The sequence below is a fragment of the Lasiosphaeria miniovina genome (genome assembly GCF_030549165.1).
Source record: "Lasiosphaeria miniovina strain SMH2392-1A chromosome Unknown B0T26scaffold_5, whole genome shotgun sequence".
In the NCBI taxonomy this organism is placed as follows: domain Eukaryota; kingdom Fungi; phylum Ascomycota; class Sordariomycetes; order Sordariales; family Lasiosphaeriaceae; genus Lasiosphaeria; species Lasiosphaeria miniovina.
The window spans coordinates 1476692-1501925 of record NW_026848224.1 but is presented as its reverse complement, the minus strand read 5'-3'; the positions used below and the strand labels follow the sequence as shown (position 1 = coordinate 1501925).

The following is a 25234-nucleotide window of genomic DNA, read 5'->3' as shown; positions in this document are numbered from 1 at the left end:
GCCTTACACGAAGCCACTGTGGATTAAACCGCCAGCTCAGCTTCTTAAGCACGCAGGCATCTTCGGCTAGGCTTTACTAGAAGTTAGAGGTTTTTGGTTCGTAAAAGGAGGATGTCTGTTCGGACCGCAAAAACGTCTGCCTATTCTAGACTGTAGTCCATACAAATGTACGTTCAAACCCCCACCAAGCCACTATCCCAGCCAAAACCCTGTTTTGCCCGCAAAAAAGAATAGATTGCCTTCAGATGGTAGGTATGTACAATGCAGGTTCAACTGCGCCCGGCGCCCGGACCTGGGACCTGCGTCTGGACCTTACCTAGCTAAAATTTTCTCGTAATTGAGGCCATCGCCAAATCCACCGAATCCACCAAAACCTTCCACTTTCAACCACAATACCGTCAATTAAGCCACAAGAACAACCTCGCGATTTTATCGTTACGCAAGTAGGTGCGCCGCTTCATTTTCAATCTATAGCACTAACTAGCGATAGAAAATAGCCGCGTACGTCGATTTGTCCGGTTCCGACGATCCCTTCGAACTCAGCAACCGTGAGGCTGATCAGGACCGCGCGCCGTACCCTCCACTGGACCACAAGGTCCTCAACCACAAATACGACCCCCTCGATGAGTTAACGCAGGATCTTCAAGCCTGGGCCGGGCTTCGGGCCTCAATCCTTTCATTCGCCGTCAACTCTCACAGTGGGAGGGTGTTGGCGTAAAGCAGGAAGACAACAGGGACCAGGAAAACACAGGGACAACGAACTGTGAATGGCCTCACAGCCCCCCTGCCTGCTCGTGGCGGCCGCGGCGGTAAGGCGCAGGGAACCCGGGCAACGAAGGGAGGCCCGGGCAGCCGGGGCGGCCGTGTTACAAAGGCAACATCAACACCATGGGCATCGTCAGGGGCACCTACGTCTCGGGCTTCATCTGGCGTGCAGGCTTCAGCGCCCAAGGCGCGCGGGTCCCGGGGAGGCATTACAAAGGCGTATACACGTGGTGCAACAACTCGTCGTACTGCGCGAGATTTGGCTACAGCTTTTGAAGCGCAACAAAGTAGTGATCTTGAGGGTGCCTAGACAGGGCAGGTTTTTATTGCATTTTTGGGCATGTTACGTAAGCATCGGCTTTTAGTGTAGAAATGAACGATTTGGCCTGCAGCCTGCGCGGCCTGCCCTGCATGCGAATAGTGTCAATTGTGGTGTAATTGTGGTGCGACTGTACGTGGCTAATTGATCTGAAGTTAGAATGCGTTGGCTTCGTCCCAGGAATTAGTGCCTTTTTTAGTGCAAGAAGTGGATTTTTAGTAGGTGGGTCCCAGTACGCGATGTACTACGGTTTGAAATGGCGTTTTTGACGGTCCGAATAGACATCCTCTTGTAAAAGACTGCGACAGCTTGAAAGAACAAGCGGATAGAAATAGACCGCAAAAAAGCGATCACGGGTCACAGCTTAAAACAACGAGCGGATTAAAGCAGTCGGAAAAAAGCGGCAACGCCGCGGAGTCCAATTCCAATTCCCTTCCAAAGCTACGCAGGAAGACAGAAAAAAGACTAAAAGTAAAGAAAAAGAAAAAAGGTACCAAGAGGCTAGAAAGGTTATCATGTATGTCCATCCCGTCTAATCCCGTCCAACCTACCTACCTGTCCATCTGCCAATCCCGCCCAAAACCCCCCAAATATCCTTTCACAAGAACCTAAAGCTCATATCGATCATTATCGAGAGAATGTGGCGACGTTAGGTAGGTAGTGAATGACAGAAGGTAAACCCCTATCGTGGCAGTCGATCTCTCCTCTCCTGAAAGAGGGAATTAAGGAAAAGAAGTAAGGTAAGGAAAAGAAGTAAGGTAAGGAAAAGAAGTTAGATAAGGAAAAGAAGTAAGGTAAGGAAAAGAAGTAAGGTAAGGAAAAGAAGTTAGATAAGGAAAAGAAGTAAGGTAAAGGAAAGGCATAAAGAAACCCTAACCTAGCCCAGACGCCAAGGATAAAGCAGAGGGAGTATGAACGTTGAGAGAGCCCCATCGATCAAGTTCCCGCGAGATGATGCTATGCTAAACGATGCCGTGTAGACTACTGAGGAACAGCTATGTTGTGGATGATCCTCTCAAGATATGACCAAGTAATAAAAGCTCGGCTCTTCTTTCTCTTGTAGAAAAGTATGTGAAGAGGTAGCGAGAGGAGACCAGACAGCCCAAGGGAGAAAAAGGAGAAAAAGGAAATCAAATGCTGGCAAGTCCTGTGCCAGCTCCGCAAGCCCAAACGAAGGACAAAGCCAGGGGGGCAGCAGACTCAGTTCACGCCATAGTTCTAGGTAGTAGGTAAGAGCACTCTGAAGCGGACGGCCGCGCGCCGCGCACGAGAGAGGTTGTACGAGCCAGGCTGCTCGCGGGGGTTGTTGCTGTTAGCGGGCGGGGCGCAGCCGTAGCCGTGGGCGCGGCTGCCGGTGACGTTGCCGGTGCCGGGCAGGGCGTGGCCGTAGACGGCGGTGCGACGGCGGCTGTCGAGCAGCAGGCGGTAGCGGGCGTCGGCCAGCAGCAGGAACACGTCCTTGGTCATGTCTATATTGAAGGGGCGCAGCGTCGCATTATCCGTCATCAGCTCCGGCACAACCTCGATGAACGTCTTGGTTGCGTCGTAGAAGGTCACCAGGTTGCGGGTATGGCGCTCGGCGGGGGTCACTGCAGGGGAGGATTGTGGTTAGCGTCTGCATTGATTGGGTTTTTAGGGGGTTGGGTTTTTAGGGGGTTGAGTTTTTAGGGGGTTGATGTATTCGTTCATGAGATTGAGAGAAGCTTGGAGGCGGATGAGAGGTCAGAGCGGGGGAGGAGAGAGCAAACATGTCGTGGGGTTATGGGAGATAAAAAGCACAAATAGCGGAGAGGTAGATTTGACGAATGGAAAAGATTAGGCACTTACAGTTGAAAAAGGACCTGGTATACGCGAGAACCTGCATTCTGGACCGCATGCTGGAAGTGGGCTTCAGGATGATATAGACTTCCTCAAGGCTCGGGAGGCAATCAATTAAGCCCACGAGCTCCTCTGGGCAAATCTTGAGGCGGCGATGGCGGCCCATCTCGCTAAGGCAACGGAACGCGTTGCGGCCGCTCATGCAGTCTGCTCCACGGTAATTGTAGGTAAAGGCGACGCGGCGGAGGGAGGGAAAGTTGTTGGCCATGTGGTCGCCAGCAAACGGGTCGCCCACGAGCCAGTTGCAGCGGTTGAAGAACTCAAACCGGAATCCGTGCTGGGTCCGGTCGAACTCGATGCACACCACATCGGCCGAGGGGGAGTAGCGCGCCGGCAGGTTAGGAAAGGGGAGCCAGGCCCTGTCGGGCGTGGCCAGGCGCATCGCCGCCGCCGCGTTGGCCGACGTCACGGCCAGGCTCTCTAGCAAGCGGAATCCAGACGGGTCGGTGCGCCGCGGGAAGGACCGAAACAGCAGGCTCCACGTGTTCGTCGTGATCGAATCCCTTCGCAACGCCTTGATGAAGTGAACCTGAGGCTTTCGTAGAGCCTCGGTGAAGATCCGCTGTTGGATCTCGGCCGGCATGCTTCTGAAGCCTGTTGCTTCAGCCCCGCCCTGGTTTGCACCAGCGGCAGGGCCTGACATCTTGTCCTTGCGTGTTGAGGGGGACTTTGTGTGTGTGCGTGTGTGTGTGTGTGTGTGTGTGTGTGTGTGTGTGTGTGTATGTGTGAGGTGTGTGCTTGGTGAGCAGGAGCGGGACGAAGAGCAAAAGCAGGAGCGGAAGCAGGAAGAGGGCACAAGCACGAGCAAGACCAAGACCAAGACCAAGACCAGGGGCAAGACCAAGACCAAGACCAAAAGGAAGAGCAGTTCAGGGCAGGAACTGGTGAAGGTGAAGGTAAGAGTGAGAGTGAGAGTGAGAGTGAGAGTGAGAGTGGGAAAACGCAAGGAAGAAAAGAGGAAGGAGGAGCGACCCGAGTAAAGGCTAGAGAGTGAAAAGATAAGAGGCAGGAGCGAGAAAGCCGAGTCTGAGACGAGAGTGATGTGACGGCGTTTAGCAACACCCACTACCGCTGCACCACACCTTCCAAAAGGATGCCAGAATTACAAGCCGTCAGGCTGCAATTCTATAGTGGGTTATAGTATGGTCACGCACCCGTAGGGCCTCAGCGCCTACCGCCGTGCCGTGACATCACCCCCCCCCCTCGGCCCCGCGGGGCGCGTAGAGGTCTGACTACCCCGGAACCTCGAGCACTACGGTTCGGGAGCTCTACGCGGGCTAGGGCATACTATAGGGATCCCCAAACTACCTTTATTCACAAAAGGACTCATTTGCAACTGCAGGGCTCGAACCCGCAGCCGTAGGGCGGCTTGTAATTGTGACGGCGTTTAGCAACACCCACTACCGCTGCACCACACCTTCCAAAAGGATGCCAGAATTACAAGCCGTCAGGCTGCAATTCTATAGTGGGTTATAGTATGGTCACGCACCCGTAGGGCCTCAGCGCCTACCGCCGTGCCGTGACAGACCCTTCATAGGTGATTTCAGAAAGGAGATAGGCCTCTAGAATTTTAAAATATAGATTCTAATAGCTATTGTCTTCCTCGGCGAAAAATATTTAGGTCGAGTCGTAATACTAGGGCCCTTCAGATCTTAGGAGAGCCACCCGCTAACAATTATTTTGAGATTAGACTGTAGAACCCACTCCACCGTGACACGCAGCCCAATCTACTGCATATGCCTTCTTAGCAGCCTCATCTTTTTTGTTGTTACTCCGTACTCTCCAACCCTATCTCAGCGCTTTCACCTCACATTTATCTTCTTCTTTCTGTCTCGATGCCACCCTTTTTATTTGCCCGCTTCTGTGAAACTGGGTGTCTGCTCGGAGGGTACAAGGGGGCTGTTTGATCCGTCTCATATCGGCAATATCGTACGTAGTTTGGTTTGCTCCCATTGTCATTGGAACAATCAGTGACCAAGTCCAAGTCCCCAGCACGATTAAATATTAGCCCTTACACACGACTGATAATATTTAGAACAAAATTACAATAACAGCAAGTGGGTTTCTGGTGGTTTAGAATGGAAAATACATTTTACTTACACAAGTACATTAGCTACCCTAGTCGTAGGAAATGCTTTCTAATATTAAAATCGAAATTTTACTTGATAAGTTCTCTTCGCCAGTGCGCTTGGGGTCAAAATAGACCGTAGCGATGGTCCGACTAAATACTCTCACAAAGAATGCATAATTCGAAGTCAAATAAATAGCAGGAGGTTCGAGCCTTGCGGTTGTAATTTAGTTATATTATCTCCTTACATCTACCACCGATACGAGACTCATATTGAAGATAGTTAGCGAGCATTTTTATTTGAAGGTGATATGCTGCACCAGTGCACTCTCGTTTGTTCGTTTCTGAGAGGGCGGCGAAGGTGCGGTGACTGGTGCTGGCGTCTGTCTCCTGGCTCTTGGCGCCTGGCTCCTGGAACTCTCCCGGTTCATCGTGCTCCTCGGGCGTCTTTCGGCAACAGGGACGCTCGTTTCCAGCCCTGGTGCTCTTGCAATGGAAACATGGTCGGGCGCAAATGGCAACTCACTCGAGGTGCCGAGAAAACCTACTTGTCCACTACTCCCCGCTAATTAGGGTCAAGAAGGATCGAGGTACGGGCATACCTCCAGTAAAGTAGGGGTAGTGCAGCGAGCTTACCGGGGGTCGTCGTATCTACTCACCCCTGTAATCTACCGAGCGGCTACCTATCTACAAGTACAGTATCGTATACCGGCCCCTCCTTGCTTCTATAAACCGGCGTAGAGAATAAAGGTTAGGACATTACAATGAGAATATATCTCTGCGGCTAGACTGCAGTGACCGTTAATTTAGAGCTGAGGTATAGGGCTTAGGCGAAGAAAACGGCTACCCTCTACTGAAATTTATATGCTTTTTGAGACGACCCTTATACAGGCCGGCATTTTTGCCATTCGAGTATGTCGTAAGCGGTCTTATTGGATATTAGTACTTCTCCTTTCGTTCCTCTTGGTATTTGTATTGGCGGCCTGCTTCCGTCACCCCTGAGGAAGAGGCGGTTCACAAAGATAAATGGTTCATTTACATCGACGCTCAAGTACACAACGTTTTTCTGTATTAATGGCGATCAAACACTCCAATGATTACTATGATGTCATTGAACTTGGGTTGGTTGCGGACAGATACACAGTTTCAAGAGGCGAGTAGGTACTCAGCTGCTTAAATTCCATATCCTTCAGCTTACTTCCTGGCTTCCAGCACGCCATCTTCCATCTAATTGTCACTTGTCACGGCACGGCGGTAGGCGCTGAGGCCCTACGGGTGCGTGACCATACTATAACCCACTATAGAATTGCAGCCTGACGGCTTGTAATTCTGGCATCCTTTTGGAAGGTGTGGTGCAGCGGTAGTGGGTGTTGCTAAACGCCGTCACAGGGTCTTTTATAGTAGGGTTATTTGTAATAATCTTTCCCTTCCTTTCAAGCCCAAGTACTACGCCAACAAACATTTAGGGCCCTTCCTGTCAGTATCCGAGACTCCCCCGATGTAATCTGGCTACGCCATTTGCTTCTTAAACGTGAAAGTGGAAACCGCAACCCCTTGGCGCCTTGCGACGAGTAGGCTGTTCATTTAAGACGTGTACCACACCTACAACTTGAACTTGTTGGTCTTTTCTTTGTCTGTCAGACAGCACCCGGCTCTCTGTTCCACAGGCGAACAAATAACGATGCCAAAGAGGACATAGCCTGGACATCAACTCAGAGGACAAGGCTGGTCTGGTGGCCTCATAGTATGGCGTCTAAGACAGCCTTGCGCCGCCGCCAGGGCATAAACTCGTGTTTATTATCTGGCGGAAATATATATAATAATTATGGTAGAGTAAAAGGTTGCAATGGCAGTCGAACCTAACGCCCGCGCATTGGCAGTCTTCGATATTTAAACGCAAAAACAAGGGGTTAAGCTAGCACTTTTCCTACCGGCGAAGGGATCTGACATTTCCCTGCTGCAAGTGTCCAGGTGACGCGTATTCCCAGGCGTTTCGCTGCCGCAAGAAGGCGTCAACCCTGTCCTCCTTGCCCAGGCCCGAAATCTGGCTCTGGTGGTGCTGGAAATCATGGTGGATGGAGCTGTGCCGCTGGTCTCGCGTTTCCAGCAGAGTCGCAGAGTTCATTTCCGCCCGTGTGGCCTGCCCCCAAGTGCCGACCAGTACGAAGAGGGCGATGACGCTCGCGAAGCCGCCGTTGGACATGAACCGCGGCTCCTGCTTCTTCCCATCTCGCTCCTGGTACCAGCGCTCCCAGTCCTCCCATGTGGCATTCGCGCTGGCATTGCCAGGTCTCTGTCTCCACGCCTTGTCTACATCACGCCAGGTGCTCCGCACGTCGGACTCAGATTGGTCATTCTGTGTTTTCGGTTGCTTCCATCCGGTGCCGTAGAGGTCGTACAGCCGGCGCTTGTCGGAGTTGCTGAGGATGTCGTTGGCTGCAATGACAAGCCGGTAGCGATCGAGCTTCGTGACGGAGGGAATGCCGTCGTGGGAGCTGTGGCAATGTCGATCGGGATGGTAGAGCATGACCAGCTGGTAGAAGCGGCCCTTGTCGTAGGGGCTTTTGCTGGCCTGCGCGAAGATCTCGTAGGGGGTGGGAGAGGGAGAGGCCGGCCAATGCGGGGTGTCGGCGTCCTTCACATCTGGTCGATGACTCTCGTCTTGGACAGACGCATATCGGCGGGCGTGGCGGAGATGGTTCTGGCTCGAGATGTGCGAGCCTGCAGCAGGACCCCGTAGTACATGGGACGACACCGGGGACGCTGTCAACGGCAAAGGGCGGAACGAGGAGAAGACGCCGGCGTGGGAGCAGAGCGCGGCCGTTGATTTTTTGAGGACCATTATGACGGACAAGAGACGCTCATGGTTGCAAGGCTCTGTCGGCAGAGAAGAACCATGACGTTCCCGATGCCCGGGCTTGACTTGGAGGAGTGGCGGACGAATCGCGGACAGACTTTGGCTAGAGCGTTACGCGAACTCAAAAGCACCTGGAATCCCCCCTCATGTCTGCGCTGGCGGCTGCAAAGCTACATCCCTATTTTGGTGGGTACCTCGGAGTAAGGCAGTGGGGTAGCGGGGCGTTGGTGGAACGTGCGTCGCGTGAGGCCCAGCGCCAGGGCAGTGGCATCCTGGGAGGGCCAAAAGCGGGCAGGGCACAGCCACTGTGGACTGTGGAGCCGGGACAATCGAGCTCACGTGACGCAAACACATCTTCACTTAAGCTTTTTGACAACTTCGCAAATCTCGAACGAGCCCTGCCGCCCTCTCCCTCTGCCCCGCTTCCGACGAACATTCTCGCCGTACAAGGAATTCTTTGACTCGCGACAATTACTACGAACCTCTCCCCCCGACGGGAAAACACCCTTCCATCACAACGCGCGTCAATTCCCCTCGGGCCTTGTCAACGCATCTTCGACAATCGGCCATCGACGACCCGCTGCTGCTGCCACCAGCTGCGACCTCTCTCTACAGCCTCGCCATAAAGTTCTCCTTCCTCCCTCCACGGATCCCGTGGCAGCTCCATTTGCGCCCTACTCCTCCACGAAGAATTACCTTTGCACGGCTTCTAGCCGCGTTATGACTCGACGGTTATAGCGCACCAACCAAGTCACGAATTCGCAACTTCCCCACCCTTCCGCAACACTCCGTCGTCTCATCCCAAGGACGAAGCGACCGCAGCTTCGCCTATCGAATACTCCCATTACAATTTCCACAGGACCGGCAGATCGCGCCTCTTACTGCCAAGATGACAGACAGTCTCGTAGGGGACTTCGCTGCTGCGTCGTTGAAGTTTGTCTCCTTCCCCTCCCCCGCCCCCGCTCGCGTCCGGCCCAGCTAACGGGAGACAAGTGATGGCGCCGACATGGAGTCTTGGAAGCAATCTCTCAGTGTTCCTGCCAGGGACACAAGGCCTCAGACCGAGGTGAGATGCGGCACTTCTTTCCATTTGCACTCGACTGGCACACTGACGTTGCCCTCTCTTCCTAGGACGTAAAAAACCAAAAAGGACTCAGCTTCGAAGATATGGAACTCCGCCGGGAATTGCTGATGGGGATTTTTGGAGCTGGCTTTGAGCAGCCTTCCCCCATTCAAGAAGAAGCTATCCCCGCTGCTCTGGTTGGCAAAGACATCCTTGCGCGTGCCAAGAACGGGACGGGCAAGACGGCCGCCTTCGTCATTCCCGCTCTCCAACGAATCAACCCAAAAGTCTCCAAGATCCAATGCCTCATCCTAGTCCCGACCAGAGAACTCGCAATGCAGACATCCCAGGTCTGCAAAACCCTAGGCGCATACCTCGATATCAATGTCATGGTTACCACAGGTGGAACAGGATTGCGGGACGACATTGTGCGGCTCCAGGACCCCGTGCACATTGTCGTTGGAACGCCGGGCAGAATTCTTGACTTGGCAAGCAAGCAAGTAGCCGACCTGAGCGAGTGCCCCATGTTCATCATGGACGAGGCAGACAAGCTTCTTTCGGCCGAATTCACCCCCGTGATTGAGCAGGTGCTTCAGTTCCACCCCAAGGACCGACAGGTCATGCTCTTTTCCGCTACATTTCCCATCTCGGTCAAGGATTTCAAGGACCGGAACATGAACTCGCCCTACGAGATCAACCTGATGGACGAACTCACTCTGCGCGGTGTCACCCAATACTACGCATATGTCGAGGAGAAGCAGAAGGTCCACTGCCTCAACACGCTGTTCTCAAAGCTCCAAATTAACCAGTCCATTATATTCTGCAATTCGACAAACCGTGTCGAGCTCCTCGCCAAGAAGATCACCGAACTTGGCTACTCTTGTTTCTACAGCCACGCCAAGATGGCACAGCACGCTCGGAACAGGGTCTTCCACGACTTCCGCAATGGCGTTTGCCGCAACCTGGTTTGCTCCGACTTGCTGACCCGTGGTATCGATATCCAGGCTGTAAATGTTGTCATCAATTTTGACTTTCCCAAGAACGCCGAAACCTATCTTCACAGGATCGGTCGGTCAGGCCGCTTTGGCCATCTTGGTTTGGCTATCAACCTCATCAGCTGGGACGATCGGTTCAACCTGTATAACATTGAGCGCGACCTCGACACCGAGATCAAGCCTATTCCTGACTTTATTGACAAGAGTCTCTATGCCTATGAGAACCCGGAGACGGTTCCTCGGCCCATCACAAACTTCCCACAAGCGTCCCAACAGATCCAGAAACCGCAGCAGACGTTGCCGCAGCCGTCGCCCAAATCTCCACCGGCAGATCAGGAGCAATCGCCCAACCCACAAGTAACCACAGCCTTCCCGAAACAAGAAAACTGGCAGACAGCGAGTGATCGGCAAAACGGGTCTGGCGCCCCGAACGCCAACCAGGTCTGGGGCGGATATCAAGGTCAAGGCAACCGAGGCCCCCCCAATCCCAACCGCCGTGGAGGTCGCGGTCGTGGCTATCAAGGCCAAGGTCGACAGCCACAGTACGGCGCCGGGCGCGGCCGCCAAGGTCAGGGTCAGGGTCAGGGCCAAGGCCAAGCGCAGGCTCAACCGCCCATTTAGCAAGCTTGACATCTCCCACGTGTCATAATGCGGTGTGGCGGATGATGCATGACTATGACTTTGCGGTTTCCTTTCTATTTTCCTTTGTTTCACGTTTGGATTGTACATATTCAACCCAACCCTCTACCCGACCACCTTTCCTTCTTGGCGATGCGGTGGCGATCGAGCTTCTTGAGCCCTTCGTTTCTGCCACTCGGCGACGTCACGCCTCACGGCCTAGAATCCTCGGCGGGCTACCTGATGGCTTTTCTTCTCTGCATAAGCCACCGGCATGCAATCTCTCGGCATTGTCAGTTGTATCATACCCCTAATCTTTCTGACTGCTCGCCCTATTTGCGCTTCGGATTCTCCGATACAACCGACCCACCTCCCGAATTTTTACGGCATAAAGGAGGTTTCGAAGTCTGGCGGCGGGTTACTGTCCTCGCTTTAACCACGCCGGCCCACGAATTTCCAGCTAAATACTAACATGATGATTCGCCAACCGTCTCGCTCAGTGGCATACGACACCCAAATTCTACTTGCTTCGGGTCGGCTTCAACTCCTTACCTTATCTACTTGCACCCTTACGACAACCGGAGGCTCAGGGTTTAAAAGCATGGAACGACACAACACGGTCAGGGTCTTCCCTGACTTTAAAGGGGGAATCGGTCTGGTCTTGGACGAGACCACATAAACGGCGTTTTTCTTCTGGGGCGTTTCCGTACCCACAGGCCAAGGGGTCTGGCGTATGGGCAGGAGAGAGGAACGCTGATATTGCGGGCGTTTCTTCTCTCCTTTTTCTTTTTACTTTTATCTCTTCCGTTTCGGGAAGGGAAAACTTGTCACGAAAGTGATAAGCAGTACGACTCGGAGTGTCGGCTCTTGCCCGGCTGGATGCTCTGTGCTGCCACTGTCCAATTTTGTGGACGGAGTATGATATCGGTCATGCTTCAAAATGGTTATGGATGGCATTTATTGTGGGCTGACTGCGTTGGTGCCATCGTGGGATGGCTGGTGGTGGATGAACGATTTCGAGGTGGAGGGTTTTGAATTGGAGTTGGCTTGTTGCACGGATTGCCAGGAGACTCGGCGGTCATGCGACCAGAGCAGCTCAGTTCACGACCTTGGTCTTGATATCCTTCCTGGCTTGAGTCAACGACTCTCTGCCGGTTATGGATGACGAATTCATGTTGGGCGGAAGCTGCCGTGCCGGCCGTTTATGCCTTTGTCCGGCTGGCGGTGTCTGGGCGGCGCAACTCGCAAGCATTTTGAAGCCTGGAACACATGTGTGCTTTGAGGCAGAACCGGCAAACAAAAAAAAAATCATGACTCCCAAACTTGGATCAAATCTTTGGCTCGTCATTTCTCGCAGCCCTCTGGGCTGGGTCGATGACCCGGAGGCGACCAAGCAAAGTTGTCCCTTGTGGGCGGGAGGTTCGATGACAAAACACATACAGAAAAACAAAAACTTTTTTTTTTCGGGGAGAATCATCAGATAGATTTGACAGTCTTCTAACCCTGGGAGGCCTAGAACCCTAGGAGGCCTAGGTCCTCTATTCTCGGCGAGGTTCTTGCCATTCTTGCCATAGCTGGGCATCTACCTGGCTAGTAGCTACCGAGATTTTGGGACCTGCGTGGACCGTACCGTGGTAGGCTGAAAGTCTTCTGGACATAGTTAGGACAATGGATATTGCTTGTTCTCCTTCGATTTTGGACCTCGCTCATTGTGGCTGGTGGCTTTCGGTGCCTCTAACCCCTTGTTTGCGTTTAGGGGCTCTGTTTCTGAGATGATATGTTCGTGATTGCGGTGCTGTGCTTTTCGGCGGCGATATGTTTTGGATTGTTTTGGTTTGGTGAAAATAGTGGTCAATGTAGACTACCCCTTTCTTGCTGCGTAGAGACGTCGGAGGCTGAGGGGGCGGAAACGCTCACTGGTGTTGCCCCAGCATACTCTCGTCGTAAAGGCCGTAGACTCTGCACGAGCCTCTCTCGGGACTCGATGTGTTCGACCCGGGTTGGACGACGTTGGCACGGCAGGTTGCCCAGGCACGGTAGGGATAGCTGGCGAAGATTGGGCTGGTGCGGTGCGTGGTACAAGGCTCATAAAGAAAGCTTTTCTCGTTGCATTTCTGGCCATTCTATTGACCACGGCGCCAGTGACATCTTGGATTAATAATTTTTAGAAATACTCGCAGTCGGGGTATGTATTGCTCGGGGTCTCAGGGAGTAGGAGGCGGAAGCGGGCTGATGGATTGCTTTAGTCGGTATTGTCAGACTTAGGTTGTTCGGAGCAAAGGTTTTTGAAAAAGATTTGAAATTAGAAATATTCACACTCGGCGTATGTATTGCTCGAGACGCTAATTAGACTGCAAGAGGAAGAATCGTGCTGATGGATTGGTTTGGTCGGTGTTGTGAGACTAAGGGTGCTCGGAGTAAAGGTTTTTGAAATGAGAAGAATTCTCCCAGTTTGTATATGCAAATTATTTCTCGAGACCCCAGGTAGCGGGAATCAGGTAGCCAGTTTGCATTAGTCATAAGTAGGGGATGGCTGCACGCAAGCCTTTTCAACCGATCTTTTTTCCTGTCAGCTTTTGAACTGGGCTGCCTAGGTAAGTCAGTGCCAGCTGCCAACGACGTTTCAGGGGGTGTCACGGTAGCCCGCAGCCTGTCAGGCGTGCCTGGAGTACAATCCAATCCCAGAATTTTTGTTGGTGTGGTACTTTCCGAGATCTGAATGGTCTTAGGATCTCACGACTAGCCATAAAGGCTTTTCGCGGGGGGAGGTAATAGCTATTTGAATCCCTGTTCTTAGAATCCTAGAGGCCGGCCCCTTCTCTAGAAATACCCACTAAATACCTTTCCTGGCTGGCTCATTTGTTATTTTCTTCCCTCTTAAGATTCTGTCTTTATTATGGCATCTACTTCGGCTGGCGAATATACCATACTTGTTCGTTACCAGAATGCCCATCCCCAGACCAATACACTCAGCATGCCATGGAATAGATCGTCACAAGATCTGAAGTCCCAAAGTCAGCAGAGAGACCAACAACTGAAAAAAAGAAAAAAAAGTGAGGGAGACTAATCGTAGCCATGCTGGCCTGGGACCGATGGCCGTCGTTTCTGCGGAGCTATTGAGCTTGAAACGCCCAGCAACGGCCTAGTACCCCACTTTCGGGGCTGACCAAAGTTGGAAGAACAAAACTGTCCCTGACGGGAGGAAGTGCGAGTGCACAGTGCAGAGCGCCTCCCACTCGTTTGCACACGCACAGCTCCCAATCGAGGATAAGTGGGACTCTCCTACGCGTAGGACCCCACACCAAAATTTACAGCCGTGCACGGATCAACTTGGTTGTGTATAAACAAATCTTTCCACCTGCCCTCTTCCTCTTCCTTTCTTCTTTTCTTCTTCATACGTACCCAAGTCAAGGGCAGGGAGCTCAAGATTCTCCTGCTCTGCAGTTGGTGGCCTGCATTGCACTCCGCGGCGCAAACAATTGCTAGCTGTCCCTCGGGGCGTTGTGGCTGTAATTTTTGATAACCCCCCCTTTCATTCTTCTGATTCTTTTTCGCTGTGATCGCTGCTCAAGAGTGGTGCCATGGAGAAGAAGCCATAGCCAAATAGTTACGTAAATTTGAGTTGATTGCTGTGAATGGTGATCCGTGGTCTAGAAACAGTGAACTCTTGCAGCCTCGTATGCGCACTCGTAGCTGAACAGTGACTCGGTGATTCCAAATTCCACGCTCCTGCCAACATGCTCTGCTGCTTTCGTTCAGTGCTGATCACCTTCACGCGTGTTCCTGCTCGCTGGGCTGATGCTGAATCTAGACGGCCAGCTTTTTTTGCCGCAAAGGGCCAGCCGATCGAGTGAAAAGTGCAGACAACCACAGCTCCGCCGCGAACATCAAGCAGGCAGGCGTAAATACTCGACGATAATTCCATCGATCTTTTCCTAGCCGTTACTGGAATACGTCCCACATGGGCAAGGGCGGCGAGTCTCGATAAGACCACGCCGAAGAAGGAAAGCACGCGTGGCTTTTAGGCTACCTGTAGTATGACCACAAGATAGTAATGAACGCGCTGGCGGAGATTTGGATTCTACGTGGAGCATCGAAAGGGATTACCTGATTTTGCTGCTGAAATCTCCCTGGCATTCTGGGTCGTGTTCCGTTTCGTTTCCCCGTGCGACAGACAAGCGCAGCTGCCGGCCCCGCCCCCCAAATCAAAGGATGACTCACCGGTCGGGGCGAGGACTTGCCTGACCAAGGATGCATTGGATCTGGGCGGTAAAGCACACTGGACCCTCTCGTTGTGATTTCGGATCCATGCTTCTACTTTATGCTTCTACGTTACGGGCCATCTCCACAATGTCTCGCTGCTGGCCTGGTAGGTTTGAGGACGGGCTCTCTGGGGCTTTAGACGTCATCGCTCTGCCTGTAGCAAGTCGCTGATTGGGCGGTGTGTAAAATTTCTGGACTCGGTGCCCCTCCTAAAGATTAATGATTAGGAATGGCAAAATCAAGCAGCCATCTTTGGGAAGCGCTCAGACTGACTGACCGATCCCCCGCTACGGGACATACCTAAGGTTATGAAGTCGGAGAACGAGGACTCAGTGGGCTCCACGGGTAATTGGCAACGCCAATCTTTGCTTCTTCTTTGTTCTTACTCTAGTTTCCATTTTCTCTCATGAGGTCGAGTGCACCCCAATCTTTAGGTGGGGTAGGGGAAGGCCTGTAAAGCATAGCGGGCCATTTTGCGAGGCGAGGCAGAAGGAAGTTTCAGTTCTATTTATGAGAACAGATTGCAAAGTTTATCCATAATTCCACGACCATTTTCATATACATCCTGTGACCGGCGCAAACCAAGCGTACTCCTTGCCCACTCTAGACTCCTGCTGTTCCCTTGCTAAGTTTCGGCAGTCTTCGACGGCGATTGCATACTCCTCGACCCTGGTTAGTTGGGTGTCAGGGTTAGCAACGGTAGCCAATCGAAAAGGAACCTCTGAGGAGGTTGACAGGTACATGACAGACGTGATCAGGTGTAGATGTTGGACTTTTTTTTTTTTGGGGGGGGGGGGGGGGAATCAAATGTCTTGCAAAGTTGGGTGGAATTTGAGATCAAAATATACCAGGCCTTGATGCTTTGGACGAGCTCACTCAGCTCGTCTCGGACGTCCTCTCCGGCGCCGCGCTCCTCAGACCTCCTAGCCGCCTATTTGGGGCCGAAGCCCTCTTTCTCGACGTCCGCGAGGTACATGAACACCTGGCCGAAAGCGAGGGCGATGGCGTCTCTGTAATGCGACTGCATGGCTTCGAGTTCTCCCTGCTCCATGCTGACGTTTCTTGTGTAAGTTTTGTGCACTAGCATGGGAAATGGACGTGTGCGTTTTTGTTTGGTTTTGTTCAGGTGTGCTGCTCGCAAAAGAATTGTGGGCTGTCTTTTTTGGGAAAAAAGACCTAGACTAGAAACTGGGGCGACGAGTGGCGGCTTTAATTATTGAACAGATCAAGTGCGCCCAAAGAGTAGAAAAAGCCATCGAATACCGTATCGTACGCTAAACCACGTAATCCTTCCTCTTCCGACCGCTAGTTACACCGTTAAGCACGCCATAATGCTCGTAGGTAACTGTATAGTGTATTACTCAGTGTCTCCCGCGGCCGTAGCAGAGAGGGAATTACGAAAGTGTCGAGTAATTTACCTAGCACAGCGTTTGCGCCACTGTGCTATGATGAAATACTAAATATTCAAATTCAGTCTACCTGGAAGAGGGAGATGGAGCGAGACTAGGTGGTTGTTAAGCGAATTTGATCCCGGTATTATTCTAGTCATTATTATACCACTACTCGAATTGAAAATTATGGCGTTAGACGAGTAACTAGTGGTTTAATCACGCCTGGGAGAAAGGGCCATATCCTTAGTAAGAATCAGCATTTATACTCTGCTACCTGGACATCTACCTTCTAACGGTAGCTCGATAATCTTGTAGGCCTCTTCTTAAACTGCCCGCTCCCGGATCCATCAGTCCTAAGACATAGTGGTGAGCCCTTCTAGCTGTTAATATTAATCTCTTATGCCCTACGCGAGAGCTCGCTGGCCTCAAGGCTGGCAGGAAGACGCGCGTTAGGTAGCTTGTGATAGCGGGGCATTGGGACCTACTACTCCTGAGATATACCTTCTAAAAGGACAGTCTGCGGTCTTGGTGTGAGACTGTGAGCTGGTCTCAACTGATTTGTGACATGTCCCTTTGACGAGGCTCGCAGGAGGGGATATTTGCCTATAGCACTCCTATAAGAATAACCCCCTTCACACCGCGGCCGGTCGAGACGCCAAAAATGTGCAGAGCAGACTCACAGACCCTGAGACCACATCATCGCCCAGGGAGCCAAGAAACAACCCACCCCAGCCAACCAACCGCAGACGCCACCCTAGCCTTATTCAACTCTTCTCTGGAGTTAACGGTACCCAGCGCTGCTAGGTGTGGTTCCTGTTACGTCTCCTGGGAAGCTCACAGTCCTCTTACGAGGTCGAAGAATGTGCGAGACCCGCCACTCGTCTTGATGTCGGGTACCTCGACCCCGCAAGACCAATGCTGGAGACGGTTCTCATAGACCACGGCCTCCAACCCCCCTTTGATCCGTTTTGTGCGACCGACCATGTCATCTTCTTCATCGCCATCCAAGTCCGCGTCCTTGAAGAAGCTCAACTCGTTGCTCAGGTTTGCCTAGCTCTGCCGGTGTTGAGCATTTGCGTTGCTTGCCCGCCAGTGATATGAAACTACGACATGGAGCTGATCGAGGAGCTTTGGAAATCCACAATTTAGATCTGCCTCGGCTGCGCGGGCGTACGCCAGAGCGTCGGCGACCACAGTCATTTCCCGTGGGTTCCCGCTCGAGTCGAATGTTTTCAGCTGTAAGACGCACGACCTGAGCATGCAGAGGTTGGGACTGAAGCCTGACCCCGCAGTGTGCCGTATGATGCCCTCCCACACGCGCGGCTTCGAGATCCAGTCGTAGACTGTCCGGTGGAGGAACACGACCTTGGCATCGGGTGCGATTTCCGAGTACTGCGGGTTGACCGATTCCAGCAAGCCAGCACAGATGCTCTTGAGACGGGCGTCTATGACCTCGCATCTCCGAGGATGTGGTCGCGGGTGATGGGCCGAATCGGGGCGCTTTTGGCCAAGTCAAAATCCTCGTCTTCGGCCTAGGGCAAAGCCTCAAGAGAGCGATTCCGTCCGCCGACGTCCGCCGGACAGCTTGCACAATCTGAGAGATCTGTGACGCTTGCTCGTGGTAAGATTGGTCAGTGACGTTGTCGAGCATGACTATCGGCCGGACAGCCTAGTCCTGCCGCCACTGAGGCGGTCATGCACGTAGCGGCTGATATCTGGTCCATCCATCCAAACGTGCCTAGGTACGGCAGTTCCACGCTTTGCTGGCGGTCCGTGGACGAGGCGAAGGAAAGGCTCTCCAAGATCCCGTTCTCGATCATCAGCAGATGGAGCTCCTCTTGGATTTGCCCGTCTTTTCAGCTCATCTCTGCGTCAGAAATCTCGGCATCTTCCGTTTGTCAAGGTGCCTCGAAATGCCTAACAAGGCCGAGGGTACTGTTGAAAGCGGCCGTGTGCGAGACCCAATGGAAAGTTGAGAAGCTCACATCGCGTCTTGCTGGCTGCCGGTCCACTTGTTGACAGTGCAATCTGCGGTGCCCTTTTTACGGATAATACCTTGTCCTCAGCATGCTCGTTGCCTGATTTCTTGTCCTTCTTGTCCTTGTCTTTGACGGTGGGCGGCGGCGTAGCGGCCTTGACCTTGTCTAGCTGCACCATCAATTCACTGGCAATCTCGACACATCTGGCAGGACACCTTTTCATCAAGGATACTCCTAGTTACTTGTAAGCTGGATCCCTGCCGGGGTCCTACCACAACAGAGAAACAAGCAAGGTCGAAAGGTGCAGTTGGTTATCACGTCAGCCTAACACACTGAAGGTGTCCGGTTCAAGCCCAGGTTTTGGTCATAACATTGTTTATTATTTTTGACTGGGGCGATCAAGACTAACCACGGTTTTGTTTAACCACGTTTTCTGGTCAGCCCCCTGAACTCATGGTTGGACAAACTTAACCCTAACCCTACATTTTTTTTCTTTTCTTTTTCGCCGTTCAGTGCCTATTTTGAATGACGATGGCAGACCTGCTTGGGGCGGGCTCGCTTCGTAAAAATATTTAAAATTGTTCGGAATAATTAGGCTTCGCTCGGACGCGCAGTGTTTTGGTTGTGTTTGAGTCCCCAGACGCCAAGCCAACGAAACGGGGCCGACCACATCTTGATGGGAGAATTTGGCCGCACGGATGAATTGTCCAAACTTGCCACAAGCTAATTTTCTCGCTTGAACGGCTATCAGACAGCTGAACAATTAGGTAGCCCAGTTTTAAATTTCTCTGTTCTCCTTACGCTATTCTCGAGTCTCTCACGGCCTTGATTTTAGCGAATAGTGGAAGCCAACTTCCCTGCTCGTTTCCACTCCAGTTTTCGCGTTCACCAGTCTACTTGTTCTCGAAACTTTCGAGTGTACCTTTGTCCATAACCATTTCGGGATGTCGTAAGCCACTGAGCCCACTGAACCCTGACAACTTCTTTGTGCTGGCCCGGGCCGCAGGCAGCTCGAAGCTTGATTAGTTTCTCGTTCTGGGCGCGAATGAAGTGCAACTTTCAAGTTCTCCACACCACGAAAGCCGTCAAAGAAAGCTCCCAGCAATGCATTACCTCCGACAGCTGGCAATAGGAATTGCGCTTTTCGCTGTGCTGTGCCGTGCAGCCCTAGCTGCCGCGGACGTAAGTGCACCGATCGAATGGTGGCGCCTGATAAGGGAAACATCAGTCGCTCGGCGAACACACACTGACCTTGCAGCAGAGCGTTTTGGCAGGCAATGCTCGGCAACAGCTCGAAGCGAGGACGGGCGGTAGGACTGTTATCGGAGGCCACGGCGTGGTCGTCATCCCGAACAACGGCCAAGGGATCGAGCAGGCTGGTGGCGAGGTGCGGATAGTCGATATCGGGGGCGCCACGGTGCAAGTGATAGCAGGCGCCGATGTTACCGTCAACGGGGAGCCAATATTAGCAGACGTCGATGATGAGAACCGGGATTCCGGGCCTGGCGTGATGGTAGACGCACCAAACCAGCCATTGAGCGCGGGACAGGCCGCTGCGATTGCCTTTGCGATGGCCGCGGAGGAGCTCAAGGCGGAGAGCAGACTAGATGAAAGCGCAGGCGAAGATAGGAGTGGTAAATAATGGCAAGTGTGTGTGTGTGTGTGTGTGTTTGTGTGTGTGTGTGGTGTGTGTGTTTGTGTTTGTGTGTATGTGTGTGCATGCCTCTCAGTTGCTGTCGCCGAGCCTGTCTGTGAGAAGTAAAAAGCACCTAGGTTATCGATATGATCGTCTCCGGAATTTACCACCTGTACAGCCGAAGCTAGCACAATCGCTTGCTAATCCTCCGATGTCCCGCAATTACATATGATGGTTCATATAGGAATGTTGCAAGGTCACATGATTAGTTTAGCAGTGGTGAAGCTATTCATATGAATATTATTCTTACTGTACGGAATCGAGGTTGGAATTGGGGTTTGGCCTAATCTGAACTGACAGCAAACCGTGCCTTGATCCAACGTCATATCCATGGGCGGTCGGCGGATTATTAGTCTTGACCAATAGACCCCGTCGATGGTTGGTAAGGTATGCGATGCTGACGCTATGTGACCGAGCAAGCGCCTGCAAGCGCCTGCATTGGCGTGCCAGGCAACAATCTGAACCCGGTTTGTCTATCGGTCTGCTTTGTAAAACGGGCACGGCAAGACGGACACCGCCGGCAGACAGGGCAGATTCGATCTAGAGCTAGCCCGGCGCAGGTAATGAGCAGTGGCAGAGGCAGCTCAATATTGGCCAAAGAGGGGTCGTCGCTTCCGTTTCTGCCCCTTCCGCCCCCTATTGTGCGCAATTCGGAGGTTCAGCCCCCAAAAGGAAGCGGCCACCCACAGCTGGGCATTGGCAATTGTGTGCTGCTAACGCATGTCAGCCACCTAGTCCCTGCCAATTTTGCTGCCTGTGCTGCCCACGCCGACGCCCAACATGGCTGTTGTGGGCTGCGAGAGAACGCCACGTCCGTCTGGGCTCAGCCCATTTCAGCTTAGCTGCCCATACCAGCCCGCACCAACACGCGGGGAGGGTGTTGGGCCTTTGTCCGCCAGTTGCAGTGGCAGTCAAGGGTGGGCGTTAGGAGCGCGATAAAGAATGCAGCACAGACGGCGACCCCCTGCCTCACCCGTCGAGAACCCCTCCCTCGAGCTGCCAGCGCCAGTGCCGCCAGCCCTGGCTCAATTTCATCGTCGCCGCTGCCGCTGCCGCTGCCGTTGTCGCTGCCGTCCTCGCCACCTCCTCCATCCGACAACGACCCCGACTCGGCGACCCGCGACAAAAGGCTGATCGGACGGACCACGCGCTGCAGCCAGCTCCTTGCACGGACGTATAACGCATACCCGACACCGCACGCCGAGAGACTTGAGCGGCAGCATCTCGGGCTCGAGACGAGCGCCGCGACCGCCAATCGGCAGAAGACAAGCGGCAGCGCGGACTGTGGGGGCCTTGGGCCTGGTGCGACCTCGGGACTCGGAGCGTTTTGGTCGGTGTCTCCTGCGGTTGGCATTTCGGACTTCAATCCTTCATTTGGCTTCGCTGCGACTCTAGCTGGACCCGTCCCGGAGCCGATCCCGAGACTGCAACGTTGCCCTGAACCATGGAGCCGGGCCTGGCCATGAGGGCCGCCCGCCCAATCGAGTACACCCTCTCGAGCATCTCGACCACGTCGGCCATCATCACGCGGTTCATCCGCTCCGTGCGCGCCGCACATGCCGACCTGGCTGGCGTCACCCGCGAGCTCTCCGACATGCGCTTGCTGCTGGAGCTGCTCCGCGACGAGCCCGGCATCCCCCTCTTGCTGCAAGCCGAGGTGCTGGTCCTGCTCGAGAGCTGCGGCACTGTCCTGGTCCGCATCGACTCGGTGCTGGAATATTGTCGGGATACGTCGCAGTGGGTGTCGACGGGCAAGAGCGAGATTGCGAGACATCGGGCCAGTCTCGATTCCTTACGGGCCGCGTTGGCTCTGGCCCTGGAAATAGTCAATTTGTGGGTCAACTCTACCCATGCATATTATTTACCTCATGCAGACAGACGGCCCACGCGGGCCGCCTTCCCGTGCCAGTTCGTTTGCTGACGTGAACCCCAAACTCTATAGGAGCGCTTCGCAGACCAATAGCCCCGATGCACGAGCCATCGGCGCCCATATCGTTGCCGAAGTCGACCGGATACGCCGCGAAGCAGCACCGAACGGGCGCGGCGATGAAGGCCTCGGACAAGCTCTCGAGCCGTACCTCAGCACCCTGCTCGGATGTGTGCAGATGTCTCAGGGTGATGACCGGAGGTCGGAACATACAACACACCCTCACCCTCAGTACGGCAGCACCGTCTTGTTTTGCGTCAGATTAGTAATAGCTAATACAATCTTAGAACCCAGCCATCAAGTCCTCATAGCCCAAGAAGCCCACAAGGAGGGAGCCACGAAGAGGCGAGTATCGAACAAGGATTCAGTTTCCTGAACCTGGAGCAAGAAATCGGGGGCGACTCGTATGAATCGTCAATCGAGCAAAGCGAACCAAAGCCGAGAGATGGGCCGGAATTTGGCCAGCAGTTCGAAACCGCTGGCCCTTGGTATCCTGGCAAGATCCAGCCACCACCCCCAAACCCAAAACCGGAGCCGATCAAGTCAATCCAACAAATGGGACCTATGGAGCATAGCCTCACGCCGCCACCACTACGGCCTTTGCGCGAATCCCCAATTCTAGGGCAACTCCAACCCCAGACCATACATCGCCCTCAAGCGTCACCACCATCGAGTTCGGCCCAGCTCCAGAGAGAACAGCAAAATATCCCCCACAGTTACCAGCGTCCGCAAATGCAACAACAATCGAGTCCGGTCCCGTCATATAGTGAACAATATGTTCTGCCCAGCCAACAGCCTGTGCACCGCCCACAAGTGCGACGACCATCCAACTCGTTTCCAGCTCATAGTGAGCAACATGCCCTCCCTAGCCAGAGAACTTGGTCCCACGACACCCCTGCATCTCCGTCAACAAGGTCAGAGCCCTTCAGCCAAGCACAGCACCCAGGACAGATGGGATCTCCAATTCTCCGCTCAGACCGCTGGTCCGAGCCACTACATAACCAGGGGCAAGGGTATCGCCAGGAGCTGGCTCAAGGCTACAACCAAGGGAACAGTCACTCGTACAACCCATCGATCGCTTCGGCCTCGATGCTCCGGGTTGGACGCAGCGACAGCCCTCTTGGCTCTGTGTCAACCCCGAGGTTTCCGTCAAGCATCAGCCAGGTCTCCGGGTTCCGCCCAGATTCTTCGGGCCGAGGTGTCCCGCCTTCGGGATCTTTATCGCCGGCGCCAAGCTTCCAACGGATCCAAACACCCAAGTCCCCAACCCAGTGGTCGTTCGTCTCCAGTATACCCGAGCTGCCTCCGCCTGAGCCTATATCTCGGCCGACAGGCTACAACCCACACCATACCCGTGTTGAAGTAACACCAGCCTGGCACTTCAAGGACAAGGGAAAATCCACCGAGGTCCTCCACATTGACTGTTCTCCCACAGCAAGCTACGTTGTGACAAAACATGCCGCCAAGCTCGTCAAGATATGGTCCGTCGCCAAGAATGCCCTGCACGCATCCATCAAAATTACGTCCTACGTCCAGCCGCAGGTCCGTTCACGCGAGTATTATATCCGCAGCCACGCTATCTTGTCCGAGAGTGCCACCCTTGTCTGCGTCACAACGCACTTCGGCCTCACCCTGGAGATCTACAACTTTGCCAAGGGGAGCGGCAAAAAAGTGCAAGTCATTGACGAGGCGCACCGCTGGGCTGCCAGCCAGCTGGACGCTTTCAAGACCGACTACGCGCCACTCGTCGTATACCGCCCCAAGGGCGACCGGTTAGACCGATTCTTTGTCGTTCGGAACCCGGGGGCCAAGAAGCCGTTGTGGGAGGACGCCAACAACTCCATCGAGCTGCTCCGTGCGGGTCTCCCCTTCGTGCCCAAGTTCCCAGAGCTTGCGTATAGCGCAAACTCCCCTTACTTGGTAGCAGCGGCTGGGCCAAGGCCCGGCGATCCCCCTCGCGTTCAAGCCACAATTCTGATAGCGTGGGAACTGACGCCCGTATCGGACGAGAAGCTACAAGCCCGCAGCCCGGTCAACACGATCCGCTCGGATGGCTCGAGCGAAGCCGACGAACGCCATAAACCCTACCGCTTCACCGTGCCCGAGTACCCAGCCCTGCAGACCTCGGTTCCCGCCTGTCTCGCCGCACATGGAAAAATTGTCGTGTCTATCTGGATCCCGGCCAACCACACCGACGTCCCCATGCCCGGCGGGAAGTTTATGCACAAGCCGGTAGCCGCCCCCGAGCGCTACGTTGTTATCTGGGACCTCCCATCTAACACCACGAAGGTGTTCGCCATCCCCAACGTCCAAGCTTGTGTCTCCCCAGACTGCAGGCTCGTGGCTTACTGTGACGTCAATGCTGGGCAGTTTGTCGTGGTTGACGTGGCAAACATGGAGGACGTGTGGCGCTGGCCCGACTCAGCAAAAGGGGCACCCCAGAAGCCTGGAGAATCGTTTGCCCAGTTTGAAAGTCTCAGCAAAATTTCGGTATTTGAGTTCTCTCCAAACGGCCAGATGCTTGTCGTCGGTGATGCGGCTGGTGCTGTTGGGGTCTACCAAGTCAGGGAGGTCGGAGGGACCTACGAGCTTCTTGACCCGAGCTCGGTCAACATGCAAATGGGGATAAGGAGCGGCACGATTGCCGAACTACAGTCATAACTCGAAGTGGGTTTTTGGATAGCTTACGTGGGCATGTGGGCAAAACAAGTTATACGAAGATTTCCCCATGTGGCTAAGATGACAGCTAGAAGATAAATATTCGCAGGATGGTGCCCTAGTTGGAGCTCTTCTACAGTGGTGGAAAGGCGTTCAGGAGAGGGATCAATATGTTTATTTATGGGAACTTGGCGATTAGGATACAAGGGATCGGGGCGGAGTTGTGGTTGTTGTTACAGGATCTGTGGATAATTGAAGACGATAGATGTGGGCTTGGTGGCCGGATATCGGAGCTATGGATCTTGGACATATATTTGGGGTCCGTGGAATGTTTTGAAACGATGGACACGTGTGGTATGACATGTTGGACCATGCATGAACGTTTTATTTGTGCTGGTTTATATTTGACCGCTTTTTGATACCCATGAAGCGGGAGCATTGATTGGTGTTTGTTTGACGTGATGTGGATATTGTGCCTGTGTTTGCGAGTGTGTTTTGCGAGTGATCATGTCATTTCCCCGTCTTCACATTGCAAGAATGATTGGTTATATAACTTGGGATTACTCACTATAAATCCACCCAATATTCCCAGCTTCCTGTGAGCTATACGGGTGAAAGTACGAGAGGCTTTCACAGCCTATCCTGTCGCTTCTGGCGCCCATTTCCGACAGCTTTGTCAGGTTCGTTCTAGCCTGCGCATCGTCTAGGTCAAACATTACAAACATATTCCCACTTTCTGACTATTCAGACAGAGGCA

General features: G+C 53.4%; 9 protein-coding genes and 1 non-coding gene across 10 annotated transcripts; 6 read left to right on the top strand and 4 right to left on the bottom strand.

Moving 5' to 3' along the window:
• Positions 1–245: 245 nt before the first annotated feature.
• On the top strand, positions 246–1041 carry B0T26DRAFT_753000 (uncharacterized protein; the record flags this gene model as incomplete). The annotated part of the gene is made up of 4 exons (XM_060445607.1): positions 246–252; positions 498–698; positions 780–809; positions 875–1041. The coding sequence occupies 4 exons, from the start codon at positions 246–248 to the stop codon at positions 1039–1041; spliced, it is 405 nt and encodes a 134-aa protein (XP_060294133.1).
• Positions 1042–2978: 1937 nt separating this feature from the next.
• On the bottom strand, positions 2979–3554 carry B0T26DRAFT_620658 (uncharacterized protein; the record flags this gene model as incomplete). Its single annotated transcript, XM_060436072.1, has 1 exon — positions 2979–3554. A coding segment is annotated over one exon (576 nt), but the record flags the coding sequence as incomplete, so codon positions are not given.
• Positions 3555–6957: 3403 nt separating this feature from the next.
• B0T26DRAFT_813100 (uncharacterized protein) lies at positions 6958–8043 on the bottom strand (the record flags this gene model as incomplete). Its single annotated transcript, XM_060447323.1, has 2 exons — positions 7774–8043; positions 6958–7731 (listed from the first exon to the last, which is right to left on the bottom strand). The coding sequence occupies exons 1-2, from the start codon at positions 7870–7872 to the stop codon at positions 6958–6960; spliced, it is 873 nt and encodes a 290-aa protein (XP_060294131.1). The 5' UTR covers positions 7873–8043.
• Positions 8044–8871: 828 nt separating this feature from the next.
• Positions 8872–10801, top strand: B0T26DRAFT_345484 (ATP-dependent RNA helicase DHH1). Its single transcript, XM_060434518.1, has 2 exons — positions 8872–8953; positions 9019–10801. Exons 1-2 carry the CDS (start codon positions 8894–8896, stop codon positions 10564–10566), a joined length of 1608 nt encoding a protein of 535 aa, XP_060294130.1. The 5' UTR covers positions 8872–8893; the 3' UTR covers positions 10567–10801.
• Positions 10802–12257: 1456 nt separating this feature from the next.
• On the top strand, positions 12258–12773 carry B0T26DRAFT_715312 (uncharacterized protein). The gene has a single exon (XM_060442237.1). It carries the CDS (start codon positions 12341–12343, stop codon positions 12719–12721), a length of 381 nt encoding a protein of 126 aa, XP_060294129.1. The 5' UTR covers positions 12258–12340; the 3' UTR covers positions 12722–12773.
• A 4278-nt stretch (positions 12774–17051) lies between these two features.
• Positions 17052–18419, bottom strand: B0T26DRAFT_677223 (uncharacterized protein; the record flags this gene model as incomplete). Its single annotated transcript, XM_060440079.1, has 3 exons — positions 17052–17267; positions 17325–17717; positions 18273–18419. 3 exons carry the CDS (start codon positions 18417–18419, stop codon positions 17052–17054), a joined length of 756 nt encoding a protein of 251 aa, XP_060294128.1.
• Positions 18420–18488: 69 nt separating this feature from the next.
• Positions 18489–18563, top strand: B0T26DRAFT_t185. Its single transcript has one exon. It is a non-coding gene; the product is annotated as a tRNA-Val (tRNA).
• A 400-nt stretch (positions 18564–18963) lies between these two features.
• Positions 18964–20202, top strand: B0T26DRAFT_715309 (uncharacterized protein; the record flags this gene model as incomplete). Its single annotated transcript, XM_060442236.1, has 3 exons — positions 18964–19378; positions 19458–20078; positions 20143–20202. Coding segments are annotated over exons 1-2 (455 nt in total), but the record flags the coding sequence as incomplete, so codon positions are not given.
• Positions 20203–20730: 528 nt separating this feature from the next.
• B0T26DRAFT_752994 (uncharacterized protein) lies at positions 20731–21246 on the bottom strand (the record flags this gene model as incomplete). Its single annotated transcript, XM_060445606.1, has 1 exon — positions 20731–21246. The coding sequence occupies one exon, from the start codon at positions 21244–21246 to the stop codon at positions 20731–20733; it is 516 nt and encodes a 171-aa protein (XP_060294126.1).
• On the top strand, positions 21182–24568 carry B0T26DRAFT_345446 (uncharacterized protein). Its single transcript, XM_060434517.1, has 3 exons — positions 21182–21725; positions 21835–22050; positions 22107–24568. Exons 1-3 carry the CDS (start codon positions 21337–21339, stop codon positions 24478–24480), a joined length of 2979 nt encoding a protein of 992 aa, XP_060294125.1. The 5' UTR covers positions 21182–21336; the 3' UTR covers positions 24481–24568.
• Positions 24569–25234: the final 666 nt, after the last annotated feature.

Coding starts and splice junctions, on each gene's coding strand:
- B0T26DRAFT_345484 (XM_060434518.1), top strand. CDS start 8,894: ATGGAGTCTTGGAAGCAATCTCTCAGTGTTCCTGCCAGGGACACAAGG. Junction 8,954..9,018: donor ACACAAGGCCTCAGACCGAG/GTGAGATGCGGC, acceptor CTCTCTTCCTAG/GACGTAAAAAACCAAAAAGG.
- B0T26DRAFT_715312 (XM_060442237.1), top strand. CDS start 12,341: ATGTTCGTGATTGCGGTGCTGTGCTTTTCGGCGGCGATATGTTTTGGA.
- B0T26DRAFT_345446 (XM_060434517.1), top strand. CDS start 21,337: ATGGAGCCGGGCCTGGCCATGAGGGCCGCCCGCCCAATCGAGTACACC. Junction 21,726..21,834: donor GCCCTGGAAATAGTCAATTT/GTGGGTCAACTC, acceptor CAAACTCTATAG/GAGCGCTTCGCAGACCAATA. Junction 22,051..22,106: donor ACAACACACCCTCACCCTCA/GTACGGCAGCAC, acceptor ATACAATCTTAG/AACCCAGCCATCAAGTCCTC.